We start from the raw sequence: 15,665 nt of genomic DNA, 5'->3' as shown, positions 1-15,665 counted from the left end.
TTCCTTTCGTGAGGAACTTGTGGTCACCATGTGCTAAAACATAACCGTGGAACAAAAACTGTATATTTCAGAATCCGCGTCCAGATATCAGTCATTTTGTACATCGTTATCGATGTCTCTCGAATCCTGACTCCAAATCGCCTTCAGAAATGACCAATATATGAGATATGGGAAAGGTTTCCTTTCAAACGTCATTTTGTTCAAACTCTCTCCCACCATCTTCACTCTGTCCCGGCCCTTGCAACTAGATTTCGCGACTGCGGCCCGCTGGCTATAAGCTCAGTTTGAGACCCCTGGTGTATACGTAGATGACGTAAAACTGCAATGAATTGTCATATTCTACTTCTCTGCTGGCGTAAAGGATTCTTTGTTGATATACTCACTAACGTGCAATGTTTTTTTGTATTCTTCAACGAGAGAACATGTGCAACAAAGAAACGTCTCAGACGTATTGTATAGTTCCATAAAGCGTCGCAGGACACCGCCGCTATTCGCGCTATTTCCACTTATAGCTCCCGTTACGTGGCGATTAGTAATGCGAAAAATATAAGAAAGCCTGAAACAGGAAAACAAATATAAGTAAAATAGAGAGGTGGTTGTGTATCAAACATTCACATTGAATGAGTACAGAAACACAATACAGACGGCGCCCTTAAAAGCTATGAGCATGAAGTATTGTCAACTTACTTGTTGAAACAATAGAAAATTCAGTGCCTATAGAAAATTGCCTGAAACGGCTCGTTGGGACGCTCATGAGCAAAATAGAGCATTCAGTAAAACAAAGTTTCTCGAATCCCCTTCCTAACATCTTTAAGACGGCTCCTAATGATTTCCATTATTATAATGCAAACTCAATTTTGCTATTTTCCTAAGCGGTAAGCAGAATGTTTTGCACTGTTTACTCAAGGTACGCCCACATAATTATATATTTGTGTTCAAAATCGCCTTGGCAACGTGTAAATGTGTACACAGTAGTGGAAATAAAGTAGACAGATGAATAAAGCAAAAATATTATTTTGGGAGCGCGTTACAAGACATACTGCAGTGACCAGACCCGAAAAACAGTGCAGAGACTTAGGTAATGTAAGGGATGAAAAATGACAGCTAAGAAAGCACTTGTGCTAATAATCAAATTATGATTTCATAAATTGTTTGAATAAATGTAGCAAGAAGTGAAAGATACGGTACGCCAGGATATTTTCTGTTAGGTAAACGCTTGCTATTTTAGATCTAGCATCAGTAGAAGTGGTGCTAACGTTGTTAGATTTTTATTTGCATATAAGTTAATTCATGGCATGCAAGTCAAACTTACATCCACGAGGTCCTTCAAACATCTGATATGTAAAATCCACGCGACGCAAAGGAACCCCATTCTTGCAAGCATCACGTTTCGTTACGGGGCAAGACGCAAGACGCAAGAGAATCTTCAATAACGGCACTGTAGCAGCATCAGAGTTTGCGCGATAGACGCGGCGCAGGACAGTGGTTAAGAGCAAGTGTCGCGGCATTGGCGCAACTAAAAAGAAAAAAAAATCGAGCAAACAAAAGGTACGTGGGCTGGGTGTACACGTCCGCGCGCTTGTCTTCCTCATCTTCTGCCCTCACTGGGGTACTCTGGCGGAAAAATAAAATTGCGTCACTGCCCTAAGACTTATTCAGATGGCTTAGTGGCATCAGTACCAGCTTGACTAGCGGAGCTTGGCCAGCGATTATTGTTTCGCACGGTTGAGTTGCGATAGAAGTATCTTGTATCTTAAGATACACGATACATTATCAAATGTATCGGAAATACAGATACAGATATTCGTCTTTCGAGAAGTATCGCGATAGAGATACAAGATACCCATAGAGTATCTAAGATAGTATCTAAGATACATGTATCTTCGATACTGCCCAGCACTGGCTGAATTGTTCTGTGTTCATGGACAAAATTAGATGTGTAAACACCAAGACATAAAATGCTCAATCGTCCACTCTGTCAAGGTGTTAGTCTATTGTTTCATAATTTGACTGATACGTAAAATGAAACAGACAACTGCCTTGCCATAAGGGTGCAATGCCTTCCCAAACAGGCTCATCCAAACAGAAAATAAAACTCTATAGTCTAGACCGGCACGTGAGGCGAAGTATCGCTTTTGTTCAGGCCTGAGCTGACATTGTTACTTTTTTATTTTTCTTCGGTTGAAGAGCGTTTTTCGTGCAGTGACTTTGACCGCGTCCTCAGTATAGCGTAAAGGATCTCGGAGGCATAATGGTGTGGTCCCGCCAAGACGCTCACTCGGTCACTCTTGAATGCTCCCCTTCGGCGGCTGCCCGAAATCGCATTTTTCTTTCTTCTTGTCTGCGATACGCAATGATCCGGGTGCAAAGGATGGTCGAGGGGGGATTGAATCGCCCCTCGTGTCACGGCGTCGGTCGACGACTCCGGCACAACGCTCGCGGTCCGTCGGCTTTCCTGACTGTGCGGTCACGTCGTCGAACCCGGGGAGCTGCGAGATAACCGACTCCTTACGTAGTAACGAGAAGGGTGAGTCGAATGAGAAAAATAGAAGAGTCGAGCGTCGTTGTGTGGCAGATGATAGGGAAAGCGTCCGGCGAGGTGCGCGAGATGTCCATCCGGTTTTCGCGGTGGCTAACCCCTCCCCCTCGCTCTTCCTCTTTACTTTCTCCTGTGTCAAGGAGCATCACTCGCCGCGGGTGCCGGCGCTATGGCAGAGTCAATCGCGTGCAGCGGTGACACCACATCGGCGGGGATGCGGCGGAGGCCGATGATGACGCACCTGCTCACGCTGCTCCTGCTGCTGCCGCGGGCGTACCGGGCGCAGGTCTGGAATTCCTCCATGAACAGGGGCTTCGCGATCGGCACGAACCACTGTGAGTCAACTTTTTGCCAGTAAGGGCATTTCCTATTTGTCAATTCCGCAGTTCAAAAAAAAAAAAAAAAAGAGAGAGAGAGAGAGAGAGAAAGAAAAAGAAAAAACGCGAGATTAAAATGCGGATCATCCTTAACATTATGTAAATGTGGCTGCAAAACAATCGGAGGTAAAACTTTGGCCACTGTCAATGTACGTGTCATTGGCATATAAAAGATACGAGTTGCACCACTCAGAGCGCAAATGAGATTATCTGGGACGTGACGTCCGTTGATAATTACGGCCATAAATAGCGGCGCTCCGACAGCGTCATATAATAAGAGCACGAAATGCAGCCGTTCAATACATCGATGCAAATTTTCTTCGTTTTGGAAATTACGACCGCGCAAGAGGCAGAGGACTACTAAAAGAAAGATACAGGCAACAGCGCTGACTCGCAGCAAGATTTGTATGTCACAACCTGTGCAATGTGATAGAAAGAATGCACAATAAGAATGATAAAGCAATGTTAAATGACAAGCCTGTCAACATCATTACTGTGCATCATGAATGGACGTTGCGCGTGCAAACGTGTGAAAGGAAGTCAATTTGCTTGTCCGATAAAGCAATAGAAGGCCTGCTAATGCACACGTTGTCTAGCCTAGCCCATTTAAGCCTCATAGATTTCCCGTATGAGGTGGTCTCGGTGACGTTTGACTACGGCACAGCGCTGCGAACCGGGAACGCATGAGAGAAACGCATCGTCGTCGGTCCATACCGCTGTCTTAATTTCCAGTGCGTCTACCAACTATAGCCTTCATTTTGCCCACAGAAGTATGTTTCCGTCTCTTGCTATTTTAATAGATTTCAGCAGCAAGTCCTTATATTGTAGCGAACCTTTTGCTAAACTCTTCAAAAAAAGCCCTTGAAACGCGATTTCCTTCACATTTCAACGCTTGTGAGAAGAATTCTCTGCAGACATCGACATCATTTACGCCGATTCCCTAGGCAACTATGTATACTGGTTGTCTGAAATAAATATGATATTATGATGATATGAAAGCGAACCGAGCAAACGAGTCGCCGTTGCGTCGCGCGCATGTGTTAACGTCATTGTAACGTCATTCCATTAACGCAAAAAGGAAAGCTGAATGAAGAGACATTCCTTAACAAATAATAATAGAACAAAAAAAAATTGGCGAAGCTTGCACTAAGTCGCGCAGGGCTTGAAAAAGCGAAACTGGACGATTCTGAAGTCCAATCTGGTTGCTTCTAGGTTGTTGCTAGGCTTTCGCTAGGTTTGTCTCGATACGGATGTCCAACTCCAGAACCGAGCGTTCGCACCTCTCATAGATCTACGGGCACGTCGTCCTTGGCGTAGTAGGGCTTCCGTCGCTTCGGGCTCTTCTCGCAGCCGCCGTTGCCTTTCCCGCTCCCTAGTATGGCAGCTTCGCACTATTCGTGCCAAGCATGAAGGAACAGCGCAGCTGGGTGGCCGCCTTTGTTTCTCATTATCTCTTATTTATTTCTGCCATTCTCTTTGTTTATTGTATCTCTATTTTGTATCTGTTTCTTTCTATTTCTTCCTTTCAATTTCTTTCTCGCTTTTTTATCTTTATTTCTCTTTTTTTCTCTTTCTTTATCGCATTCTTTTTTCTCTCACTTTCTGTCTCGTTATTTCTCTCTTGATCTTTCTATTTTTTTCTATCTCTTTCTCTCCCTTTCTGTGCTTCTCTTTCCTTCTCTATCTTCCTATGTCTTTCTCTGTCTTTATTCCCATTATTTCTCTAAATTTTCTCTCTCTATCTCTCTTAGTGGACCAGTGGTGAGTAGTGGGATTTGCCCACTTTCTGTGGCACATACCAGTTCATGATGATGATATGCAGAAGGACTTGTTTTTGGGCTAGTTGGTGCTTGCTAATAGACATCATGTAGCGCGAAAAAGACGCAACGGACACACAGAACCACAAACCACAGGCGCTACTAACAACTTTAACAGAAATTCAGGGTACTCAGAATATATATGCGTTCCAAACGCGCAAGCGCAAACGTGACAACCGGCCGGCTACAGGGGGCGCTAGGCAGAATTCACAACAATACGACTGAAATATGTATGTTCCGCAGCAAACAACCTAGCGCCCCCTGTAGCCTGCCGGTTGTCACGTTTGCGCTTGCGCGTTTGGAACGCATATATATTCTGAGTACCCTGAATTTCTGTTAAAGTTGTTAGTAGCGCCTGTGGTTTGTGGTTCTGTGTGTCCATTGGGTCTTTTTCGCGCTACATGATGTGTATTAATGATGATGGTAGTTTTCTGATAGGCCGCACAAATTACGGCTAGCTTAAACAGCTTGGCTGTTAAACAAAGCGTGCCTTTAACTAGTGAAACTAGGAATGACTGACTAGGAGATGTACAAAAACGCGCAATTTCGGTATGACAACTACGTTAATTTCGAAATCAAAACACGATTCCTGCCAGACGAAACAGCGGAAACGTAAAAGCCCTCGCGGAATCGAATGCGCTGTGAAAACTATCTCTTCTCTTTCTGAGGAGTCTCTCCATCGGCCTATATATTCTGTGAGTGATGCGGAGGGACGTGGTGTCTCGTCGCAGCGATCGGTGTGCCATAGCAATCGGTAGTTTAATAAACGCACACTGAGAGCGACCCGAATGTGGCGCACCCAGGTTGCGCTCCCTGTGCCGTCCTTAAATATCGTGCTTCCAGTTCCCTCTCAATCGGCATCTTTGCTGCGTTCCTTCAGCTGCATTTCATTAAGAAGAGGGCTGCAGCCACACTGCCCCGACACCCGAATTAAAGAGCTGTCTCGATTTACGACATTTGCCCTCCTCTTAGGCAACGCACTTGAAGGCTTTTTTAGTCCTCACTTTATGGTTGATGCAAGAAACAGAAGCAGACATGTCGGCTTCAACAAGAAATATGGAGTTAAACCCCAGCAATTATCATCAACAAGAAATAAAACCGGAGCCGCGCTCACTCTTTCGCATGCTACTGCATGCAGTGGAGATGACGTGACGCACAGTGAAGACGCCCTGCAATGCGCAACAGCCTTGAATACGCACAGGGACACAAAGTGACGTTTGAAGTTTATCAACGTCGGCGTTGCAGGCTGGACGAGAAGCCCATTTTCAGGCCCTCTGGGAACGAGGCCGGAAAGCGGCCACTTGTCGCACACTCTCCCACCGGCGGTCACTGCTGCACGCAGTACAAATGACTCCGGGTACGCTACCCGAAAACCCTCACTGCAGCAGCCGGCTTATACGAGACGACGCTTGCTCTGGCGGTCGACGATCGCGGCTTGCGCAAAACGTTCTCGGTCGGACTGCTATTTTCTTGACTGCTGTGCAACTCTTGCCTGATAAATGCCGCGTCTGCATGGGCACGCAGCTGGCCGCTCTCACACCCGACGCGCTTTACGCGACCGAATCACGCAACTGGGCGAACGACCTTGGCGCCACGACTGACAAGGGCGCCCCTCTCTTCCGCGATCCAGCGTCTTCTCCCGTGTCGGGCTTTGCACATTGTGCCCTCCTCGGGGCACGGTTGCGTAACGGCGACTATCGGCTATTCGCGTCACGAGCAGGGAGAAATTTAGGGACCCCTGCTGCTAAACGTCGTGTAGCAATGTGTCTGCGATCATTTCCGTGAAGATAACACGATAAGCTTTGCTCTTCAAGTGCCCCGTTTTTATTTTTTTTCTTTTCCTTTTTTTTTTTACAGGGTGCATTCGTCCCTCGTGTGCAACAGAGCGCTGCGAGTTGCGTCCATGTCGCAACTGTGAGCCATAACATTGTTTGAGAGCCATAAAAATAACCTGGGGTACACTCTAGCGAATGTAAATTATTGGCAACACCTAGAATTATGCCCGTGACTTGCGCCAATATGGCCGCACTCTTTCACCGCGTGCAACAAATAGTTGAAATAATGCAGCATACATTTCTTTATTTTGCTAAGGCTTTCGTCCACGACGCTAGTCCTCGCTCCTTATCACCATTCGAGTACCGTATGCTCACCGCACCATTTATGCGCATGGATTTCTGCTTAAGTTCTTAGTTCGCGTTCTTGTTTCCTTGTCATGTCCCGGGTTCATGTTCATATGAGTATGTTGTATGTGTATGTTTTATTTTCATTCAGTGCAGGATGTAGTGAAACAGGTGCGCTTCTCGTTCGACTGTATAGAAAACATCTTTTAGACATGCTTGTCCCACCTCAGTAACCTCCAGTCTATTCCTAGAGCCCTCATACTTCGAGGTTATAGTCCCTACAAAAATTGTGGTTGAGAGGCTCTTGAACATTGCTCTAGTTCAAAAAACGGCATTGAAATGATAGAGGCATTGTTGAAACACCATTGGGGGTATTGTCAAGTGTTGAAAGTTGGCCAATAGTATTTTATATATACATCAATGGCGCAGACAGTTTAAGAAGCCACTGCTATATTCTTCACAGCGTGTTGAATTTCCGCCTTAAAAGGTCATTGAAATAGTTCTGCATTTCAATATTAGAACGTCATAGCAATATTCCCAATTGTCGAGAAATAAAACCGATTAAAACATTGGTAAAGCAATGTTGAAAGTTCATTGAAATATGCATGGTTAAACGTAAATATTCAAAATATTATTCTAAGCCGTTTAAATGAATCGCGAATTTTACAAAGCCGTGTGGACGTTTCAGCAAAACTTTTCATAGTATAAAGGCGTTTATTGACGGCACTAGTCGACGAAGCACAACGGCGACAGTCAAGACAGAGCGCGGACTCTGAGCGCGAGGAGCGTGCTGTCAGAGAAGAGCCGAAGGGGACGACCCACTAGAGAGCGCCCGAGAGGGCAACCCATTACATAGACTTCCAACGCTTCGCTACAATTACCCCGGGTGCGAAAAAGGGAGCCACCTGGCGACCTAACTGCTTGTCACTATGAGCGGGTCATGATAGGGCTTCAGGCGCTCCACGTTGACAATGTCGCGCCCTCGACGGCGCATGTCCGAAGATGGTTCAATGGGCTCGATCAGGTAGTTGACCGGGGATGTGCGTTCGACGACACGGTAGGGGCCGTCGTACTTGGGCAGCAGTTTGGAAGAGAGGCCAGGTGCAGTGGTAGGAACAGAGAGCCATACGAGTGCTCCAGGGCGGAACGTGGGCGCAGAAGTGGTGGTGTCACCGCGAATGCTCTTTTGCCGCTCTTGGTCATGCGTAGTAAACGTCTTCGCAAGCTCCCGACACTCCTCAGCAAGTCTGGCTGTGGCAGAAATAGGCGCACACTCAGACGGATCCGGCTTGTATGGAAGGATTGTGTCGATTGTGTGCGACGGGTGTCTGCCGTACAATAAGAAAAAGGGGGAGAAACCAGTAGTGCTCTGAGGGGCGGTATTATAGGCGTAGGTGACGAAAGGCAGAATGGCATCCCAATTGGTGTGATCGGCGGCGACGTACATCGAGAGCATGTCGCCGAGCGTGCGGTTAAAGCGTTCGGTGAGGCCATTCGTCTGCGGGTGGTAAGCAGTAGTTTTCCGGTGAACAACATTGCACTCTTTCAGGATGGCTTCGACGACTTCCGACAAGAAGACACGACCTCGATCGCTGAGCAGCTCCTGGGGTGGACCGTGGCGCAGCATGAATCGGTGCAGCAGGAAGGAAGCAACATCGCGCGCTGTAGCCGCTGGGAGGGCGGCAGTTTCGGCGTATCGCGTAAGGTGGTCAACAGCGACGATGGCCCAGCGGTTACCAGCCGACGTTAGAGGAAGTGGTCCATACAAGTCTATGCCAACGCGCCCGAACGGACGGTCAGGGCAAGGCAGAGGTTGCAGAACTGCCGGCGACAGGTGCGTTGATGTTTTGCGGCGCTGACAATCGATGCAGGAGCGAACGAACTTCTGCACGTAGCGGTACATCCCTCGCCAAAAGTACCGTTGGCGAATGCGGTGGTAGGTTTTCGATGCACCTCCACCAAATTATAAAGGCGTTTATTGACGGCACTAGTCGACGAAGCACAACGGCGACAGTCAAGACAGAGCGCGGACTCTGAGCGCGAGGAGCGTGCTGTCAGAGAAGAGCCGAAGGGGACGACCCACTAGAGAGCGCCCGAGAGGGCAACCCATTACATAGACTTCCAACGCTTCGCTACAATAGCAATACTCTGCAGCCGCATAATGTCCTTTCGGTCAAATTGACATGATCCATGCCCCCGAGAAGAGTTCGCGTGGGCAAACTTGAATGTAGGAGCTCCTTTTCTGCCGGCCTGGTTCACAGAGACGCTTGTAGCATATTTTGCCGTTAGCATAGACATATTACGCGCTCAGAGACACACTACTACACGACATCGTATATCAAACCATATTGCATGACTAATAGCTGTACAGATATGCGTATTTTGATGTGGCTTAATTCACACGGGAAAGTCAGCGTTCATTTACGACATCAGCACCGCAAAAACGATTTCGGATAAAACCGATGGGAAGGACGGCCGGCCCTTTTAGAATTCTTTCCACACTGGAAAGCGGCCACTGATGCTGGGATCAAGCTTTCGATTATATTCTCTTTGTGGCCCCAATAGCTGTTAGAAAATGTAGTTTGGAAAACTTGCAGGAAGTCTTTACACCGATTTTTGCAATAGCCAGCTACAAAACCTACGTATATTACCGGTGCCGTAGCGGCTGCGCACAAGAAGTGAGTATTGTCGCGGGTTCGGTGACAGCTGCGACGGCTGCTTTGTGGCGAGGGCAGAATGCAAGAACAGCCTGCTGCCCATTCTAATTGTTCAGTGGTGCGTACCGCTTCTTGAGGGGGATCTTGTAGGGTCCCAGTAGATCTACTCGTGGCAGGAATCGTGAGGCCACCGTTATAAAGTGCGTAATCAGTGATGCCCTTTGTCCGTTTCATTTGCTGAGGCAGCTAGGTAAGCACCAAGTTGAAGAACACTGGCGATATGAGAGAGCCTTACGACGTCCCTTTAGGCGGTAATGTGAATTTTTATGATGGAACATTTCCAACTCTCGCTGCTGCGGCCCTGTCGGTGAGGGAATCGCATGTGCACATTCGTGATTTTTCCTCGGAGTTGTAGAGACAGAGGTATTGAAGGACGATGTCATAGGACACAATATCAGAAGCCTCTTTTGCATCATGGACAAGAACGTCTCGCTTGCTGTATAAGTCTAATTGGCCAATGATGTCTTTTTTTAAGCTGCATCACGACAACATAGAAAGAGAGATGCAACAGAAGCCGAGCATGTTGTTTGCGAAGAACGTGGTCTGACCAATCCTTATTTTCACTTTGCGGTTACGTTTGTTAAGTATCCAACGTTTAACAAGTCCTGGGTTGGCCTCCCGCCGATGGCGTAAATAGGGGCAAACCGCAGGGGTGTCAGGTGTGAGCTGGATCGTTCTTGCGTATTTCGTTGCCCAGTTCAGGACTTTCTTGGTCCAGCTTTTCATGCATACCAACGTAGTAATAGTTGATTCCACGCGGAATGAGTACCAATCTGTAATCTTGGCTTTTCCTATCCGTGTTCTAGTTAGTAATGCGGGATGAACACTGCGACATTCGCTATACCGAAGGCTTCGTCGAGACAGCACCATTCATGGTGCCTGATTTCTTGTGTGAACGTAAGATCTAGATCTACATTAAGTGAACATAAGATATAGACATGTTTTTTGACAGGTGTGAGCGTTTGACGATCGTTGAGTGGGGTAGCGATACAGAGAACCGTATACAAAACATCATCCCCTTGAGAGGATGCTTGTAACCGCAGGTCAGGCTACAGGGATGCTCTAAAGGGTCCCTGCGTCCCAAATTGAACATGTCGTTGTCATCATTTCTACTGGCACTGTCGCATACAGCGATATGGTGCAAGAAATTGGATATTTTGTGGGTGTTTGAAGTTACGCAAAGGTCAGTGGGCCGATTGACATGGGGGCCCATGGGAAAACCAGAAGCGATGCCATGCAAGGAATATAAGTTGGCTTTTTTTTTTTCTAAAATGACAGAAGCAGATAACGAGATCAGCTTTTTAAGAAAGGTTTACGAATAAGAATAAAAAGATGGGCAGCTATAGCGAACTAATGTCTGTACCTAAACGCCATCGACAGTAAATGCCGGTAAAGATCGAAACGAGGTATCATAAAAAGATTGCAAGCAGTTTGCACTAAGTCGCGCAAAGCTTGGCACAGCGTAGCACGGGCCCGTCGCCGCTCGCACTCCCCGTCGACCGACACGTCTAGCTTCGAGATGCACGGCTTCCTCCTCGGGAGTACGCAGTAGTGATGCAGAACTATCGGTAAATTGACTATCGATAGTATCGATAGTTCTTTTGAAACTATCGATAGTGTAAACAAACTATCGATAGTGCTACTATCGACAAACTATCGATAGTGCAATCGGTAGTACCATCGGTAATATTACAATAACGATATTACTATATTACTGCCACGCGTGTTTATTGCTTTGTTTTGACGTATTCGGGTTTCACCCACAAAGACTGTTAGCAACGTTTGACGCAGACCGCGCCGTGATGTTTGAGAAGCTTCACAATTGTTTGAGATCATTCTGTTAAGATTACGCGCCGGACGCGAATAGTCAAAGTTATTCGAGAGCTTAAGCGAGCACCAGCGATAACGCGGAACGGTTTGATGACTGATGTATAAAGGACGACGCGCTCCAACGATGATCAGATTACTCAACGGCTGACGACTGCTCCCGGCGCTATCAGTGCGTAGCATGTATCGCTTGTATTTTGATTTTTGATTTTCTGGGCACAAGTTCGCCCAAATAAAGAGCTCCGTATTTCCCAGTCTTGCTGCAGCATTCTTCACCGTCACAACCACGTGACAATACTATCGATAGCGGTGTGAACAATGATGCGGTTGCTGGCCGGCCATATTGTCAAAATATTTGCGATAGCCTACCACCAGCTTCGCTTAATTTATGACCAATTTTTGGCCGAGAAATTATCTATTTCCGCAGTGAAAATGGCGGACTATATCCATCAATAAATTCGTATCCAAAAGCAACGAGTTACAGCTTACAATTAACTTCTTGATATTTTTTTTTATTTTGAAATCATAAAATGCAATATCAATTTGAAGCCGCGCAGTCCCACCACATGTAAAGGCTTCCATTCCGCTACAGCTGAAAAGTTTCACTTTATGATAATGTGTCAGCAAAGCACTCTGGTGGATCACAATCATGTCAACTTTCTTGCCTTTGAGTCTGCTCCTCCGGCTGCACTATGTACCACGCGCGCGGGGAACCGAGTTTATCCTGCAGTGAGTCGGCGATGTTATTTTTATACTATCGATAGTACCATCGAATTTCTTACTATCGATAGCACTATCGACAGTATTTTTGACTATCGATAGCTCGATAGTGACTCAGCTATCGATAGTATCGATAGTACCATCGATAGTTCTGCATCACTAGTACGCAGCCACGCTATGCACTATAAAGCGGATGTTGCGCGCGATGTCCCCGTCGGTGGGCGTGGCTTAACTATACTGCGCTTGCGCGGCTTGGCCGTGTGGTATGATATCTGGTCGCTAGACGAGGCGATGCTTGCTTCCTGTTTCTTTCTATCTTTCTTTTCTCTCTCTCTCTCTACTTCTTTCTCTCTCTTTTTGTTGATGTTCTCTCTGTCTCTCTTTATTTTTCTTTCTGCATTTCTTTCTCTCTATTTCTCTCTCATTCTTTCTGTGCTACGCTTTACTCTCTCCCCTCCTTCTTTCCCTCCTGCTCACCGTCACATCTCTCCTCCTCACTCTCACTTCCCTTTCCCACCCCCTTGCTACACTACACTATACAATGCTATTCTAAGCTCTGCTAGCGTGCCTGGATAGCCGAGTGGTTAGGACGCTCGCCTTCGGATCGAGGGTACACGGTTAAGACGGGAAGAAACAGCGCTGGACACGGGACGATGAAAGAGCGATCAGCGCCGTTCTCTGTCGTTCGTTCACCGTCCCGTGTCCAGCGCTGTTTCTTCCCGTCCTAATAACGTACCAAACAGCCAAGTTAGGCGCACTCCTTCAGAACGTACGCGGATTCGAATCCCGACTCATCAAAAATTTTTTTTCGGCAAAAATTTTTCTCTTTCTCTTTCTTTACAACTTTCTTTCCATCTCTCTGTTCGTTTCTCTCTTTCTCGCTTTCTCTCTCTCTCTCTCTCTGTACTCGTTCTCAGGGTTATTACAAGCCACAGGGATTATTACAGGCCAGTGGGAACTGCCAAACTCTGTGGCACATGCCTGTTCATGATGATGATGATGATGATTTTTGGGCATGGCCACACACTCTACGTCCAGCTAGAAGAGCTTCGCTGTTAAAAGAAAGCTAGTGACCGCAAATTGAAAATTTGAGGAAATAGGCCGTACGGAAACACAAGCGGAAGCGCATTGGTAGTAAGGGTAATAAATTGGGCAAGTTGGTTTCCGTTAAAATTCATGTCCGCTAGCGCAAGTGAGACAAATGGTAAAGCGTTTGTCTCCTCTTACGTTTGTGTCCTCCTTTGCACTAGCGAACATTAACATGAACAGTGCATTCCGGATCTGATTACATCAGGAAAAAAAAATTCCACAGCATATCCACGGGGTGAATGATGATGAGTGGGGCGAAGCTCTCGTACGGCAGGATCTTGGCGGCGGCGTCTCGCAGCTTCATGCCCAGTACATCATCAACGACGTGAGATCGGGCCGGTTTATACTAAAGGGTCGATGAGAGTCATGGCGACTTGCAGCTCACTTTAATTTTACATGTACGCTGTGAATTTTTATTGTTTAATCACGCACAGGAGAAATCTCACCTGGCACTATTTTGGAGGTAAACAATGGCTGCTAATGGGGAATGAGAGACAGAAGAAGTCGTCGGCTTTTAGCTAACACTTACACTTCTAGTTCTACTAACGTTTCCTACTGGAACATGCCAATGGCTGCTAAGGGGGAATGAGAGACAGAAGAAGTCGGCTTTTAGTTAACGCGCATGCTGCGTATTTTTTATTGTTCAACAACGCACAGGAGAAATCTCCCACCGGCACCACTTTGGAGGTCAAGATCTGGTACTAGCGTTAAGACTGGTTACGCACTACGACGGGGACGAACGGGTGCCGCTATAAGGAGCTTCGCCCCTAAAAAGACATGCGCCAGTTCACAACATGAGGATGCATGTGACTGCTCCAAGAAAAATCCAGACACTGCTGAACGCACTCTAATAAAATACCAGGATATAGCGCAGCAAGACTCTTGGAGGCTCTGTGCTTCGGAGTAAATGAAAATACCAATTTGGCAGTGGTTGATGCAAGGAAGAGACGTTTAGAATATTGGTGGGGAAAAAAAGCAGGGATGACATTTATAGAATAAGAGTCGTTGGAGGCGTAGATAAAAGTACAAAATAAAAACATAAGTTTGTACGAATAAAGAAAAAAAGAAAGCCAGGGTGCTAGACTGCCACACATGGAGCTATACATGACTCTAACGAACAGTCTAGGTGTCTGTTGGTGGTCATCCGGCTTTAAAAGCGATGTTAATGAATATCATCACCACCATCATCATCGTTGCCCTCGACCCAGTGTTTTGTACTTTCGCTTGTTTCATACAATAGCTCCACACCAACAAGCTCACCTTTCTGTCTCTGTAATACCCCAAACACAAGAGGAGCTTTCCACACCAGTCGGGACGAATCATGATGAAACTTTGCAATCGGAGTCAGCCACAGCAAACGGCTCGCAAGGACAGCTGTGCCGAGGGTTCGTTGAACCGTGCAGGTCCACGAGAAGCAAGACATCTCTGCACCAGAGTAAAATGAAAACGCCTGTTTTGTAAATTATGGTAGATTTTGTGTAATATGTTTATACTATAGAGACGTGATGGCGTCCGAACGTGGCCGTTCCATCGTCGCTGGTTTTATTTGGATGAAGGTGAAGGCGATAGGCCGAAGAGGAGTGGCTGCCACGCTGTCCAGCCAGCTGAAGCGTCAGAGCGTACGATAATTATGATGGTGATGTCCTCACTCTGATGGCGCTCACCCACAAATGGGCGTGGGCCAAGAACCGTGCTACAGGATCTTTAAGGTAAGACCGATGAAGCTAAAACTAGACACTGGAACTTCAGACTAAAAATCTTTCTAATCCTAACTTTTGAAGTGGAGCGACAAGGTATCTTACATCTCTCCCGCCAGGCGGCGCTCTTATTGTTCCGTGGCCGGCTGAAAGCGATGGTCGCGTCGCTACAGTACATTTTGCTGATGGCGCAGATCACTTAGGCTGTTTTACGTTCTAGTAAACCTAGACCAATGCATTGATGAAAACAAAAGCATTATGCACTTGTATACGTCACAGATATCGTGAGGCAGAGCTTGAGTGTGACTCTTACCCCGAGGTTCTTCCCTCTCTTTTCTTTTTCAGCTTGTGGTGAGAGCAAATTTCCTGATGATCCCGACTTTCGCATCGTAGGCGGCCGCGAAGCTAACAAGGATGAATGGCCATGGCAGGTGAGCTGGCGTTATTGTTGAATTTCTTTGGCCATGTGCATCGCTTTATTAGAGAATGAATCACTGCTGGTGACAACATAAAACTAGGGAGCTTATTGGAACGGAAGCTGGCAAGGATTAATCTGCAGTATCACACGGGCGATCACAGGACACCGAGATAAGAATTAGATTAATGCATCGTGCGTATTATGACAACGGAGAAAGCATAAAAATACAAAGGGACGCGCCCTAGATGACACGCTAAAAAGGAAGCCATGTTTCAAGAAGGCGAGCTATGTAAATGCTGACTCCGTATACTTAATGTCAAGTTTGCAACTACTGCCAAATGCTG

General features: G+C 46.6%; 1 protein-coding gene across 1 annotated transcript in view; it reads left to right on the top strand.

The window, feature by feature from the left end:
* The first annotated feature begins 2,794 nt into the window (after positions 1–2,794).
* The window catches only part of LOC119394496 (tryptase-2), a 43,083-nt gene continuing 30,212 nt past the window's right edge, over positions 2,795–15,665 (top strand). The window contains exons 1-2 of the mRNA XM_037661803.2: positions 2,795–2,874; positions 15,249–15,334. Coding sequence (XP_037517731.2) covers positions 2,841–2,874; positions 15,249–15,334 — 120 coding nt within the window. The 5' untranslated portion in view covers positions 2,795–2,840. The remainder of the gene's footprint in view (positions 2,875–15,248; positions 15,335–15,665) is intronic.

Source organism: Rhipicephalus sanguineus, chromosome 5, assembly GCF_013339695.2.
Source record: "Rhipicephalus sanguineus isolate Rsan-2018 chromosome 5, BIME_Rsan_1.4, whole genome shotgun sequence".
NCBI lineage: Eukaryota > Metazoa > Arthropoda > Arachnida > Ixodida > Ixodidae > Rhipicephalus > Rhipicephalus sanguineus.
Note: the sequence above shows the minus strand (reverse complement) of the source record. Positions and strands in the feature narration are given on the sequence as shown.